This window comes from Rhincodon typus, chromosome 6 (genome assembly GCF_021869965.1).
Source record: "Rhincodon typus isolate 14 chromosome 6, sRhiTyp1.1, whole genome shotgun sequence".
NCBI classification, from domain to species: Eukaryota; Metazoa; Chordata; class Chondrichthyes; order Orectolobiformes; family Rhincodontidae; genus Rhincodon; species Rhincodon typus.
In genome coordinates, this window is record NC_063337.1 from 39,987,520 (window position 1) to 40,003,636 (window position 16,117).

The following is a 16,117-nucleotide window of genomic DNA, read 5'->3' on the forward strand; positions in this document are numbered from 1 at the left end:
AGGCCAAGCAGCATCTTGGCCTGCTGTGTTCATCCAGCTCTACACCTTGTTATCTCAGATTCTCCAGCATCTGCAGTTCCTACTATCTCTGAAAAGCCTTCCTGCTCCTCTGATGCTGCTTGGCCTGCTGTGTTCATCCAGCTCTATACCTTGTCTCTATAACCTGTGTTAGTGTCTGGTAGAGGATTGTATTTTTCTCATAAAATGAGAAACTGTCAAACCCCTAGATTTTTCAATTTTCCCCCCTCGCTCTTGAATTTTATAATTGCTTCTGGAATTCAATTATATTGGCAGCAATTCTCCAATACCTTAAGCAAATAACCAATCTTCAAGAGAGACTTGACAGGCTATTGGACTGTGGATATTTGACAGCAGTATCTAATTGTACTTTCACCTCCTATTCATGTATGCACACTCTTCAGTAAGATTCTGTTTGTACTGATGGGAAGCAGGTACCATATTTGACTTTTCCCTTCCTTGGACCAACAATACTTCACTCAGTGCAAAACCTTTGTTAATTACTCTACCAGGGTATACAAAGTGTACAGCCATTTCCATTTGGGAGGGACAAGGTTCCATGACTAAGTCTATATGACAAATACTAAAATATCTCCAGATTTACCAGACGAAACGCATTTTAATTGAGCTCAGGAAATTGATGTCTAACTGCTGGTCCACCTCCCAGGAAGGAATAAGCTGCTTCAGATGTCACTAAACAGCCGAGCAGAAATAATTCAAAGTACAATTTTGAACTGGACATATCAGCAGCAGGCACCCCATCTATTGCTGAGAACTGTCGTATTGAGCTTTGATTTATCGGCATTACTTGCTTTAAACATTGTTGGCCGCTTTGAAAATCTCCATAACATGAAACATTTAGGGCTGTTATATTTAACTTTCAGTTCATTTGCTTCATGGACACCTGTTTGTCTATTGCAAATTCAGGACTTCCTTCGGAATATTCCTGGAAGCATCTTTACTTCAGACCTCTATGATGATTGGCTGGCAGCAGTAGAAAAGAGAAGTCATGAGGAGAAGATAAAGGAAATTCAAAGGTTGGTTAAAGTATTCAGTGGAACATTGTATTGGTAATGTACAGCTTCAGAGGAAGCTGGTACATCTTGAAAGCAGTGAAGCAGACACAAGGAGGCCAAAGGACTATAAGATATCAGAAGCTGTGGGGGATGGGGCACAGACAAAAGCTGTATTACAGCCAAAAATAACCCTTTCTTCTCACAACCACAACACACAGAAAACAGCCAATCATTCACTTAAAGCACAGCCCAATAATTTTGTTTAATTACCCATTCATGGGAGTAGCTGGCATTTGTTTCCCATCCTTAATTCCCTCAAAAATGTAGTGGTGAGCAGTTGTCTTGCAGCTCATGTGATAAGGTCCCCCCAACATTGCTAATAGGGAGCAAGTTCCAACATTTTGATGTAGTGATGTTGAAAGTAATCTATGTATTTCCAAGACAGTGTGTGTGATTTGCAGAAAGACATGGTGTACCCTTGTCCTGTTGCTCTTATCCTTCGAGGTGGTAGAGTTTGTGGATTTGGGAAGTACTGTAGTGTATCATTGTGACAGCTCATGCTGCAGCCATGGGGTGCTGCTGGTGGATGGGATGCCAGTCAAATAATGTGCCAAGTTTTTTTTTTTGAATGTTGTTGGAACTGCTCTTAATGCAAGGGAATATTCCTTCAGAGATAGTAGGAACTGCAGATGCTAGAGAATCTGAGATAACAAGGTGTAGAGCTGGATGAACACAGCAGGCCAAGCAGGATCAGGGGAGCAGGAAAGCTGATGTTTCGGGCCTAGACCCTTCTTCAGAAATGGGGGGGGGGAAGGTGTTTCTGAAATAAATAGGGAGAGACGGGGAGGCGGATAGAAGAAGGATAGAGGAGAAGATAGGTGGAGAGGAGACAGACAGGTCAAAGAGGCGGGGATGGAGCCAGTAAAGGTGAGTTATCTCAGAATATTCCTTCACACTATTTGTTTTGTGTGTAGTAAATGGTAGGCAGGTCTTAGTGAGTCAGGAGGCTAGTAATTTTCCACATTATTACCAAACCTATAACCGAATCCTTTAGCCACTGTATTAATGAGTTTTTCCAGTTAAACTTCTGGTGTTCTCCAGGATATTAATGGTAAGGACCTCATATATAGTAATGCCATTTACTGTCAAGTCTAGGTGATTAGATTCTTTGTTAACAGAGATGGACACTGAACATTATTTTCCACCTATCAGCCATGCCTGAATGTCATCCAAGTTTTGCCACATGTGGGCATGGACTGCTCCATTTCTGAGCACTTCTGAATGGAACAGCAAATTGTGCAATCAGCAATGAATATCCTGAGTTTTGACCTTTAAAGTGGAGAGAGGATCATTGAAGCAGCTGATGTTGTTTGGGCCATGTACATTATCCTGAAGAATTCTTGCAATGATGGACTTTGCAGGGGTTATTGGGCAGGTGTGCCTTTGTTGTGTTTAATTCTAATACCTAGGATGATGCTAGGTGGTCAGTTCTGTTTTATTTTTTTCATGTTTTTGTGATTGTTTAGTAAGGGTATTAAAGAGTCCACAGATTTGCTGTGAATCTGGAATCTCATATAGGTCGGGCAGGCAGGATTTCTTCCATACAGTCACCAGTGAACCAAATGTTACTAACAAGCTAGTAGTTACATTCTCACCATGGCTGATGTCACCTTTTAATGAAGAGTTATTTTGTGAAATGAACTTACATTGCCTAATTGTTGGTAGGATTAAAAAATCATTTCTCTGGGTTGTTTATCCATGCATTTGAATTGGTAGCATATAAGTAATCAAAGAAAAGATTGAAGTCTGAAATATTAAATATTTTAATGCTATTGAGAACATTTAGTTAAGGTTGGTCGTAAACTGAATAGCTAAATTCAGTATGTATCTGAAGGCCCCACAATGGGGAATGCAGATTCAGGGGGAGTTTCAAAAATCTTAGGGACACAGAGCTCCTGTTCTGAAGCTAAACGTAGGACCCCATTATCATGCTTTTGTTTTTGTATCCTGCTCGGCAGTTGGTCAGATGGAATGTATGGTCAGTTGCCAGGCAGAAGATTACAGTGAGTTGTGGGAACAATCCTGGCTTTTTGGGAAAGGGTGGATTTGAGGTTGGTGGACGGATATGCTGGCCTATTTCTGCAATGAGTAGGAACTACAATTGGCAGAAGGCAAGTCAGAAGATTGCTTGAAGGCCCTAAGGAAGTGCCTCATTTCTCCAGTTGCTTTCCATCTCCATTTTAACTTTTGGGTTTTCTGAGCTCTGGGAAATTTAGCAAACAGTTGCTGAATTTAAATCAGCCTTCCAAATTGAACTGTGTATGCATGGGAAAAAGAATTCGGTTGTTTAGATGAGCAGGCAGAAGACGAATCAAGGGTCAGTTGGAGCAAATGATTGGGTCGTCAGCTACTAAAATCGAACAATGAAAGAGAATGATTTGAATCCCTATGATTGCAAAGAGAAGACAGCAGCTGCAGGGAAATGGGAGTCAGTCCAGAAAAGAACAAAATATTTGTAAATTGTTCAGCTATCACTTTTACACTTTAATAACAACAAATTGCCTTTAACTTGTTAAAAACACCTCAAGGTGATTCACGTAGTGTTATCAAACAAAGTCTGACACCAGCTACATACCGTGTGTGATGTTAGGAAGTATGACTGAAAGGAACATCTTTGGGAAGAGATGGAGAGAAGCGTCGAGATTTGGAATGAACTGAAAGATACAGTGGCCAATGATGAAGTGATGAAACCTGGGGATGTGCAAGAGGCTTATGTTAAAGGAGCTCTGAGATCTTAGATACACTTTATTCATAACTACACGGCTACAGGCTACTGTAACAAGTTGCTTCCCAATGACATCTGGTGCCCTGGAACTGAAAGGAGATTCAGCTAGTTTTTTTTCTCTGATATTGATTCTCAATATACAATGTTGCAGCCATTTTAGCATTAAAGGTTAGATGGAAATTTAACAATTTTAAAAAGAAATTTTATCCTATTGCCATCTGCAGGTGCAATAAGTGCTGCAATTAGATCATAGTACTTTCAGTATGATTTTTTTTCCACTGATTAAGAGTTTTGAGAAGGTCCTCTGAGCAATTTTAATACCTAATAGATTTTGGGTTATCTCAACTTTTAAATGTAACCGTAGTGATTCAATATATAAAAATATTAACCCAACAACAATAAACTCCAATGGCACTAAGAGGGGAGGTTCTTGAATATTTTAATTTTTGTCTTTACAGCAAATTGACAATTATTTTTGTAATAATGAGACACCATTCTGACTGCAATTGAAAAGAGACACACTGGTATCTGTGTGATTCCAAGATTTCACACTGGCGAGAATCCATAACATGCCTGAGAAAAGAATTGCGAGCCATAATTTTGCCTGATTTTGGTCATTTAGTTTTGCTGTCCCCATTGTTGAACTTTTGATTGCAAAGTTATTTCTCTGTAAGATTGGAAATCAGTATTCCCAAGCCAAATAAAGTCATCAAATATAAGAACAATTTCCAGAATCATTCATTCTTCTAGTGAAGGAACTCCACATCTCTACTAGAAAGTTGGGGGTGGATGGGGGGATAAATCATTGATCAAAAGAAAGTTAGCACTTCTTGCCTTCCCTAAAGTGGCAGTGTCATCAGAGTCTTTCAACATTCTGTTTACCTTCTCATTTTCTCTAGATTGTTGGAGCAACTTCCAAAACTCAATACCCTCCTCCTACATCATGTATTTAGAGTGCTTCACAACATTGAGCAGCAGGCTGAGGAAAACCAGATGAACGCATTTAACTTGGCAGTCTGCATAGCACCCAGCATCTTGTGGCCTCCCTCACCCTGCAGTCCTGAAATAGACAGCGAGTCAACAAAAAAGGTGAGATGTAGTTACTGCCAACAGTCAGGTGATTACAAGATGGTGTGATGCACAAACTTCATGGTGAAAACTTTGTGTAAAATGTTCCAAACTATGCTGTGCTTGGAGTGTACAAGATTGTTTAACCATTTTACCAAATCCTCAATGTCTGCATTTATTTATGTTGATCTTCTAATGTATATATATTGGAGCCCTGTTTTATTTAATACTGAGGTCAGTTGACACTTTTTTTTTGTGTCACATTGCTTGTAAAAGGTTGACTCAATATTACTATTAGGAACATAGAGGGAAAACTGATTACATCATTTTTAAAAAAAGAAGGCCCTCACTGTTCTTTTGAATAGAATAAGTACACTCAATTCTGTCCCTGATTTAATTTTACATAATATATAAACATAAAATATACTTGTTTCAGTTCATTCATCTTATCGGTCAAGTCTCTCTTCAATATGTTTCAATACATTAATTCTTTTAACATAACATGGCAAAGGACTGGCTTTGGATATGTTTCCACATGGGGGGAGAAAAGTGACATGTTATGTTGAATTATTTCAATAAGTTTTAAGTCTTGTCCCGTAATTCAGTGTGTTCACTTAATTTCATCACATTAATGATGCTAAAGCACTGCAGCTTCTCTGGGTGGTAGCTGAAGGAGCTGATATTTAATTCTGCTTTTATAGCACTTTCCAGGTATTTGGATAATCAGCACCCTCTATTGACTGCTCTGGAGCAGTGAAATTACTTAAAGGGGATGTAATTATTGATGCCTACTCCTCGGATAATATTGCCCTGTAAAGAAGCCTGCACATTGACCAATGTGGTCTACTGCATCCCTGCAGCTGATGTGACCTCTTCTACATCAGTGAGACCAAGTGGAGGCTCGGAGATCACTTTGTAGAGCACCTGTGCTCTGTTCATGACAAACAACAACACCTTCTGGTCGTGACCCATTTTAACTCCCCCTCCCACTCCCACTCCCACTCCCTAGGTGACATGTCCATATTGGGCCTCCTCCAGTGTCACAATGACACCACCCGGAAACTGGAAGATCAACACCTCATATTTCGCCTCAGGAGCCTACAGGCCAATGGCCTAAATGTGGATTTTACCAGTTTCAAAATCTCCCTCCCCCCGGCCTCATCCCATGACTAACCCTCCCTCTCATCCCTGCCTCCTTGATCTGACACAACCTGCCCATCATCTCTCCCACCTGTCTGCCACTCCCACCTCACTGACCAATCCCCACCACTCGCTACCTGCACTCACCTATCACCATCCCACCTACCTTCCCCTGCCCCACCCCTCCTTTCTCTATTTCTGAGCTCCCTTCCCCCAGACTGTTTCTAAAGAAGGAAACATCAACTTTGCTGCTCTTCTGATACTGCCTGGCCTGCTGTCTTCCTCCAGCTCCACACTGTATGATCTCTTCCCATGGAGAAAGCAGCAATTAGTGAAAGAAGATGATTCCAACCAAGAAATTCTCAGCTGTAAGGCACAAGTAAAGGAAAAATTTAAGCCACAACTAATCTGCTCATGTTCCCATTTACTTGCCAGTTAAAGCATTGGAATTATTGGTCCCAACAGTATATCGAAAATCATGAATACTGCAGCATTTTACCCTAACTACCTTCATTTACCTCAATATCAAGGTTTGGGCCAATAATTGGCAAGTAACATTTGTGCCACACAAGTGCCAAGCAAATACCATCTCCAAGAATAGAAAGTATAACCATCACCCTTTGACATTTAGTGACCCATCTATCAACCCTTGGAGGTGGGCATTAACCAGCAACTGAACTGGACTAGCCATATAAATACAACAGCAGGTCAGAGGCTAGGACTGCTGCAACAAGTAACTCACTTCCTGACTCCCTGAAGTGTACTCCCTATTTAAGAGGCATATATCAGAGTGGTAATGGAAAATTCCCTAGTTGCCTGCATGAACAATGCTCTTCAGGTCAATGCAGCCTGCTCGATTGGCACCTTGTACATAAACATCCAGTTCCTCCACTACCAGTGCTCAGTAGCAGCAGTGTGTACTATCTGCAAGTTGTACTGCAGAAATTCACCAAGTCTCCTCAGACAGCACTTTCCAAGCCCATGACCACTTCCATCTCGAAGGACAAGGGCAGCATATACATAGGAATACCACCACCTGCAAGTTCCCTCCAAACTGCTCACCATTGGACTTGGAAACCTATTACTGTTCCTACAGGAACTCCCTCCCTAACAGCATGTTATGGTTATCTATGCCAAGTTTACTGCAGTGTTTCAAGAAGACAGCTCACCATCAACTTCTCACAGGCAGCTATAAATGTGCAATATGCTGGCCCAGCCAGTGAGCCCACTTTCCATTAAAAAGTACAATGCTCTATTGGTACAGGTGCACTGCCCGCTCTAACAGTACAGGAACATTGCTCTGCTCCAATAGCATTAGACAGCTTAAATAACCTAGGTCTGTGTGTAAGTCTACTGCTACAGTATAGGATCACTTAAGTCACACATGACTGACCCCGTAGTGTACATGTGTTTCCAATATTTGAAACTCTATAGTTCTACAATTGTAAACTCATGCAGGTTAGCATCTCCAGGAAAATAAAGGAGGTGATGGTCAATATTCTGATTATCTCACTACTACGAGGTTAATTCAATCAAGTGTCATAATTTAAAATTGTCTTTGGGGGAAATAAACGAGAGTTTACTTCAACTATGGAACTGAAAGAAAACAAGCTTGTTGGTCACCACTGCTTGTGCATCTGACATAGTTTTCCTTTTCATTGCAGTTGATAGACTATTAAAGCGACAGAGTGACTGTGTACTACAGAGCAATCCTACATTAGTGCTGAACGCAGTCCTACAATCCAGAGAGAGGCCCTGCCTGCACCTTTTTGAAGTAGTGGGATGGCTGTAAAATATATAGCCAGTCTGTTATTACCCAAGTCCTTGCCAAAGTTGGATTTTACCTCCATTACATGAATTTGAAAAAAATACATTGATTATTGGATATTGTTCACCAACCTGCATATCATGAAAGATTCCCTATTTCAGCTGTTCAACATTATAAAGACACAAAACTCTGAGAAGGAAGTTTAATGTTTGCATGGTTAGCCTTAAATTGCTTTGGGATTTCAAGTATCTATATTTTGAAGCAAGCCAACTAAAATATTTTTTCCAGGAATTCTCTACTTGTTTTTGTACAGTTCTACTAGGGACGAATGTGTGGGTTAACAGCATTTGGTTTGACTTTGCTCCAAGTTTCATATTGTGGCTTGAAGGGACGTGCCACATCTGCTACACCACCTTCCTACTTTTGCAAAAGACAGAACAATTGCACATTTGACTCCATGCAGATGCTCTGTGTCCTGCCGTCATCTGATTGCTGACAAAGCAAAGCATGTGATGCCAGCATGAGTTCTTGGAACAGAATTTTACAACAATGAACTCACACTTCTGGCCTATCTCGTTCTGTAGGTTGCACTGTTTGTGCAGTTTCTAATTGAAAACTGCTGCAAGATCTTTGGAGATGGTTTCATGACCCCTTTTGGAGTGTTCTCATCAAGGAAATGTGAAGAAAGAGATGATGGTTCAGGTGAAGACATTGTTATCTTGTCAACAATATTTAAACTATAAAATGAATGTCCATTTTGACCAAGGATCACAATCAAACTGCAAATATTCACTGATTTTTTTTTTTGTTCCCTCCACATGAGCCTATACAATGTTGAAGAATATTTTTACTGAACTACCTTATGCCATAAATGTATAGAAAACAGACAAGCAATCACATTTATTACAAGTCAACTTAAAGTTATTTTTATGTCGTAGAAAATATGGGTTTGCTTATAAATCACATATCTGAATGTGTCTGTTTTTAATAGGATTACTCAGTGTACCAACAACAAGTGCCTCCCCAAAGTAATTGATGTAAAATTAACTAGATGACCAGAAGATACTTAAATGATGGTGTTCATTGCTAAAGCTCAATTTTACTCCTAAGAAAGAGGAAGCTAGCAAAATTTGAATGCTGATTCTATAGTTGCAGTTCTGTTAGAAATCATAGATTCATACCTACAGTGTGGAGATAGGCCATTCAGCCCAACAAGTCCACACCACCTCTCCAAAGAGCATCCCACCCAGACCAATTCCCCTACATTTTTCCCCATGTCTAACCCACCTAACCGAAACATCCCTGGGCATTATACCAACCTGCACATCTTTGGACTGTGGGAGGAAATTGGAGCGCCCAGAGGAACCCCACGCAGACACAGGGAGAACGTGTAAACTCCACACAGACAGTTGCCCGAGGGTGGAATTGAACCCAGATCCCTGGAGCTGTGAGGCAGCAGTGCTAACCACTGAGCCACTGTGCCACCATGTTTGTTCCTTCTTTACCTTGGGAATCTAGAGAGCTAGAATTATTTACTTCAATAGGTAAAACACAAGCCTATGTATAGAAAGTCTCTTGTAACAAATGTAATGTTCCATAAATTAGAACTAAGTGTTGGCTGTAGGTAAACCTATCATAAATGTTGATAATATGTGAACTTATACTGCTTTGATCAGAAAATATGAAATCTTGTTTATATAACTTTGATAACACTTTTACCTCTTGAATGAGAAGGCAATGGGTTTAACTTCCATTTCAGTGAATCAAGCACGTAATCTAAACTGACACTGCAGTGCAGTGAGTGGGTCCTACACTTTTATAAAGGATCTGTCTATCAGATATGTTAAACTGAGACAATAATTGTCCAGTAAGATGGATGCACAAGATTCCATGACATTATGTGAATCCTCAGTGAAAACAAGTAAAACCGGTTGCTCAGTTATTTCACCAACTTGCAATGTACATGTTAGCTGCTGTATTTCCCTGTATTGTAGCAGTGACTGCATTTGAGGAAAACCTTCATTCGCACTGATGCATTTTGGGACACCTGAGAATGTGAAAAGTGATTTATAATAGCACGTTCTTTATTTGCTGGAAAAAAAGATCAATGTTATTTGAGAGTTTAAAAATCATAAGGAATGCTGACAAAATTGATCTAAACAGATTGTTTACTTTTGTGGAGGGCTCAAATACTCAGGGCCATATTTAGAAATGAGAAGTTGGAAGCAATCTGTTTATCCAAACAACAATTGGCTTGTTAAAATAAACTAACTGGAAACCCCATTGACTGGATTTAGCAAATTATTTCAGGAAGGAATTAAAGTTAGGGTGGATGGGGAGATGTGTGAAATTGAATTTTTGAGTTAGTCAATTAAAAAGGTTGGGTCTTTTAGAGCCAAATAATTTTATCCTGATGTCTGACCATGTTGTATCAGATAAAAGATATTTTTTGCTTCCTCTTGCAGATCTCTCTTCATTTCAAATGCATGACTCCTCTTATGATAGTCTGGAAAATGAGCTCAATAATGATACTGATTCCCCACTATCTAACCTGATGTCAAAGAGAAACCAAGACAATCGAAGTAGGGACTCTGTTCTGACCTGGAGTGACTGTGATCTTGAACAACCTGAGGATGAAGGAAGTCATGTACAAGTTCTAGCCTCCCAAAGTAGAAGTGTGAGCTGTCCATTTTCTGAGAATGACCTCCTGGACTCTAACATTTATGACTATGCTACTGACAGAAGGCTTGCAGGTTCCAGAAGATACAGACGGTGTTCAGAGCCCAATATATTTCCTCCTGCTTCACAATTTACTCAATGTTGTCAGAATCGTGACACTGTGATTCGTAAAGCTAGCTATGATGCTACCATGACTCATTCAGATGACAACTACCTTGCGCAATTGCAGATGCTACAGATTGAGGACCAGAAACTCATAAACTGCAGTTTGCACAAGGGTATTGACCAGGAAACATCTAACAATGGAAGCCACAAAGTTGCTCAGAAGGTGTTGCACAGCAGTAGCCGACTTCAGCCACCTCCACCACTCAAACTTAATGTCACTTCAAAGACTATCAGCTCCAGTTTGTCCTCACCTGGCACTTCACCATCAGGCTCCTCGATGAGTTCAACTGATAGTGCTTTCACACGTAATGCAGAATGTTGTGTGTTAGATGAAAACTTCTCAACATCCAGTTCTGCCGTGCAAGGTCATAAAGGCCCCCCAGCATTGGTAGCTAGCCCCAGTATGTTAAAGCACTGTTCTGGTCTCCAGTCTCCTATACAGGGTCATAGCACAGCTATCACTTCAACCTCCACCGCAACAGAAAAACCCAAGGGAAGTTGCAACTTGACTGAAGAAATCTCTAAGTGCATTATTGAGAAAGACCCGGTCACTCTGCGTTCCAACAGCTGGCTGAAGAAAAGTGGATGCTGGACACTTAAAAGGAAGGAGAGGGGATATAAGCTTAAAAGCAAGCACGGACCATTCTTTGTAGATAAAGAACTCGCCGATGGCAAGTTAACTGTTTCTCCAGTGGCTGCAGAAGACGTGGCTCAAAAGTTGAACAGAAGCCAATTGGTCAATCCACTGTCCTTTCAGAAACCAATTGGATCACCTCTGCAAAGTGCAGGTGTCAAAAGGAAAGGAGTGATGGTCCAGTCTTCAAAGCTTTTAGTCCAACATGGACATTGTGATTCACAAGAACTCATCGATAGCTCTGTTACTTGCAGATCACATCTGTTGAGTACAGCAAATCAAACCCCTCCAGAAATTGATCAAATACCTCGGACTATCTTTTATGGGCAACATTCAAAGTTATGTCTTCAGTCGACACCACATCAACAATCACGTTCATTCTCACTGGGAGAGAAATTTTCCCAAAGAATAGTTAATCCACACTTGTCTGAATTGGTAACTTGTGCTCACATGGGTACTCGGAGTCCTGGGGAAATCAGTGAGAGTGCAGCTAATACAGATCTTCCTGTGCAAAAGGATGGGGTGCATCAGGAGAAGAAACCATTTCCATCAACAAGTGGACCACATGCAAATGAGCAGGAGTTTCACGGGACATGCTCCACTGCTCTTTCCCATAGTGCAGCTAAAGCAGTTGAGGATTATTTTTTGCAGATCGATGCTGAGAAATATTTCATAAAAAAACAAGAAGTTACTGATGCTGTGCTACAGTGCAAGAAGAAATGGCAAAATAAGTGCTGCAGTGATCCGAAATTTGGAGACTTCGAACAAGTATTTTTCTCCGAGGAGTCTTATGTGTAAAGACTTTGTTTGGATATAGTGTTATTACTTCTTCACAAAACTATTTGAAAATATGTTAACTCTGGTTCAATTCAAACTGCCATGTAACATTATTACAACATAGCTCTCACCATGTAGTCTAAATAGCTGCAAGTACATTTTTGACAATGCCATATTTGATCTTTTGTGTATGCTTTGATATTTACAGGTCTGTATGATGAAATCTTGTCCTCCGCAAGATAAAAATGTATATATTTGCAATTTTAAAAAATAAGTTGTTTAAAAGTGACTATTATATTATGAAACCAACGGCTGCTAAATGGGATATGCAAAGAACTCTGACACTCTTTGCCTGCCGTGAAATCGACATTAAAGTTGGAACAAATGAACAATCAAATTGTTTCCCAGTTCCACACTCTGAAACAACAGCCATCATTTGGGCTATAGAAAAATGTATAAATTGAAAGGTAGCAATGTTGTGTGGCAGCTTTTTACCTTTTGAGATAATGGCTTGTGCCGTTGTGGTCAACTCTGTTAGGCACCACCTGGTGAGACTCAGGACCTCCACCCTGGCCTGATAGTCTCTATCACATTTGCTGCAGAGAAAGAGCATGACCAAGAAGATGCAAGATTGACTGACCTCTGGCCTCTGAGTCCTCAATTGGCAAGCTGAGCTTTTTGTAATTTCGTGTTTCTTCCAATGACTTTCCAAAAAGATTCAGCTCCCTTCCCCTTCCAAGGCCAATCAGCAAATGCCTTCCAGGTGTTGATATCAATATCTGTCATCTTCTCTTATTTGCAGGTGTCCTCGATAACAGAAATACAAAAGCCATGAGATCATGGGCCCAATGAACATGACCAAGACGGTGCAGATGTAGTTACTTTTGCAATGAATTAGCACATACAGGGCCTCAAGGTTGGTGACCTTGTTTTGCTAAGTGATGCCAACTATATGTCTGAGACAGCGAAGACCGAAACTTCAGCATTTCTTCCTATATAGCATAGACTGTCCAGCACTCACCACTAGTGGCGTGCACTGAAGACTCAGACTTGATTGACTTTTGGTAGTGCAGTAAATATGTTGATATTCAATGCACCAGGTATGGACAGTTGGGAATGGGTTTCTGCCTTACATTTCCACACAATTGTTAAGCTTGTAGTCTATATTATAGCAGTGGAGGAGTTGCTGTGAGACTATAGGTAAGGTTAGTTACCCTGACAGGTAAGAGTAGCAATCAGATAACATTATCCTTGAATTCTGGCATTTGGCACAATTTTCAGAGTCTGGGAGCTGGCTGCCTTTTGTCTGACCCATTAACCAAGGAGCAATGCTTGATGAGGAGAAAACTGAAGCCGAAAATAAAGAAATAAAATAATATATTTCATTTAACCAAACATATGTAATCTTCTTAAAATCTGGCAATCATATTGATTGGCATGTAGATGTGGAGAAAATGCATAATCTGAAAAATAATCAATGTAAACAATTATCAGTTTGGTTTGCGTTGTGTTCTTTATGCTTGCTGGGTTAGTTCTCATTACTTCCATGGTTTGAATTCATGATACTATCATAATGAGTTCATTTCTTAGCCTACCCTTTGCTGCTCAAGGTTTAGATATATTGTACAATGAGGTTAATTGGATGACAGATTTACATTCTTTTTTACCTGAACCTTCCTGACTGAAATTTTGCATTATACCCGGCTATTTATTACAGATTTTGAGCACTTTCTATTTTTCTTCTTGTATTAAGCACTTTTTGTAATAAGAAACCAATAATTGATTGCACTGTTTCTTTTCCCAGAAAATTCCATGATTCTGTTGGCATAGACTTGTTCAAATTTTCTTGTCATCTGTCCCTCTCAATGAGAACCCCTGCACCAGTGAGCAGTGCACTGGGACTACTTTACAGGAAGCGGTCCATTGTCACTGACCAGCTACAACATATTGTAGATCAAATTATGTAGATAACATGATAAAATAATTCTTATAAAAATTTATTAAAAGGTGAATATTGTCACTGTAAAGTGCACAATTTGTGGTCCATAAATTGTAATATTTATTTCCTTTCTAAAAGACTTACTAATGATATTAGACTAATTTTCATTAATATTGAGTTGTTACATTATTTTATCTGTGTAAGATGGACTTGAGCATTACAACAATTGAAATTACTTTTTTAAACTCCCTCTTTAGTTGAATACTAGTTTTTACTATATATTGAAGATAAAATTTAGTTTGAAAAGCCTTTTCCTGATTTTGAGCTCACTTGACAGGTGTAGATGCTCAGAATTTGTGGCAGTTGTGATTTTTTTCAGTCAAGTGACTTGACCTTACTAATTCTCCAGTATGTGCTCTCGTTGAAGGCAGCTCCAAATTAAAAATGTCCTGAAAATGAAGCCTATTACTCCCATTCTATGTGATCTCAACTGCAGTGTCAGTATGAGGGCTACTATTGGCTGTTGTATCTCTGGGCTACAAAAGGGATAAATCAATCTGTTCCTTATTTTTATAAAATACATGCAAGGACAAAACTGGCTATGACATTTTCTGAGGTCAAATAGCCTGTAAAAAAATCACTGCCAACACTTCCCCATGAATAATGATCATTTTAGAAAGTGCTTGCATTCGCAGCAATCTTCATCATGAGTGCTATGTGGATGATCTGTCTCGGCCTGCTCCAGTGGTTTCCAAAATCACAGATGCCAGTATTGATCCAATATTATTTACTCTGTTTGATATGAAGAAATGGTTGGAGGCACTGAATATTGTGAAGACTTAAGGTCCTGTCAACATTCCAACAATAGTACTGAAGACTAGTATGCCAGAAGTTGCCACTCCCCTAGCCAAGCTCTTCCAGTACTGTTACAACACTGGCATCTACCTGACAATGTGGAAGATTGCCCAGGTTTGTCCTGTACACCAAAAGCAGGACAAATCCAATCTGGCTAATATTCCTCTAACCTACCCTCGATCATCAGTAAGGTGATGGAAGGTGCCATCAACAGTGCTATCAAACAGCATCTGCTCAGAAATTACCTGCTCACTGATGCCATCAGGGCCACTCAGCTCTTGATCTCATTACAGCCTTGCTTCAAACGTGGACAAGAAGAGCTGAATTCCAGAGATGAGGTGAGAGCGACAGCCCTTGACATCAAGACCGCATTCGACCAAGTGTGACATCAAGGAGCTCTACCAAAACTGGTATCAATGGGGATTAGGAGATAAAATCTCTGCTGGCTGGAGTTATACCTGGCATGTAGGAAGATGGTTGTGGTTGTTGGAGGTCAGTCATCCCAGTTCCAGGACATCTCTGCAGGAGTTCTTTTCAGGGTAGTGTCCTAGGCCCAACCATCTTCATCTGCTTCGTCAATGACCTTCTCTCCATCATAAAGTTAGAAGTGGGGATGTTTACCGATGACTGCACAATGCTCAACACCATTTGCCACTCCTCATATACTGAAGCAGTCCATGTACGAATGCAACAAGATCTGGACAAGTTGGAAGTAACATTCAAATTGCACATGACAGGCAATGACCATCTCCAATAAGAGGCGATCTAACCACTGCCCCTTGTTATTCAATGGTGCTATCGTCACTGAATCCCCCACTATCAAATCCTGGCCTACCATTGACCAGAAACTCAATTGGACTCGCCATATAAATATAATGGCTACAAGAGCAGGTCAGAGGCTAGGAGTACTGTGGCAACCAAATCACCACCTCATGCCCCAAAGCCTGTCCACCATCTACAAACCACAAGTCAGGAGTGAGATGAAATACTCCCCAGCTGCCTGGTAACTTATGGGAGAGAAACATTTACTCATTGGTATAATATGGTGTTCCATGAGAAAAGTTCAATTATTCACAATTTGTCTTATTGTGCTCCCACTAATAAAAAAAACCGACAATTTTTACATTTAATACACTGTAACTACTCCAGTCTGAAATGCTTTGGACCAAATCATTTCAGTAATTTTAAAATTTTATGGATTATAAAATGACAGTGAGTGCCGAATAAGTGTGTGAACCTGAAAATGCCACAGATATAAATATTCACCTGAAAC

At 40.1% G+C, this 16,117-nt stretch overlaps 1 protein-coding gene across 1 annotated transcript in view; it reads left to right on the top strand.

The window, feature by feature from the left end:
* The window catches only part of LOC109922528 (rho GTPase-activating protein 20-like), an 89,504-nt gene extending 74,399 nt beyond the window's left edge, over window positions 1–15,105 (top strand). The window contains 4 exon segments of the mRNA XM_048598461.1: window positions 946–1,055; window positions 4,719–4,908; window positions 8,380–8,497; window positions 10,261–15,105. Coding sequence (XP_048454418.1) covers window positions 946–1,055; window positions 4,719–4,908; window positions 8,380–8,497; window positions 10,261–12,071 — 2,229 coding nt within the window. The 3' untranslated portion in view covers window positions 12,072–15,105.
* Window positions 15,106–16,117: the final 1,012 nt, after the last annotated feature.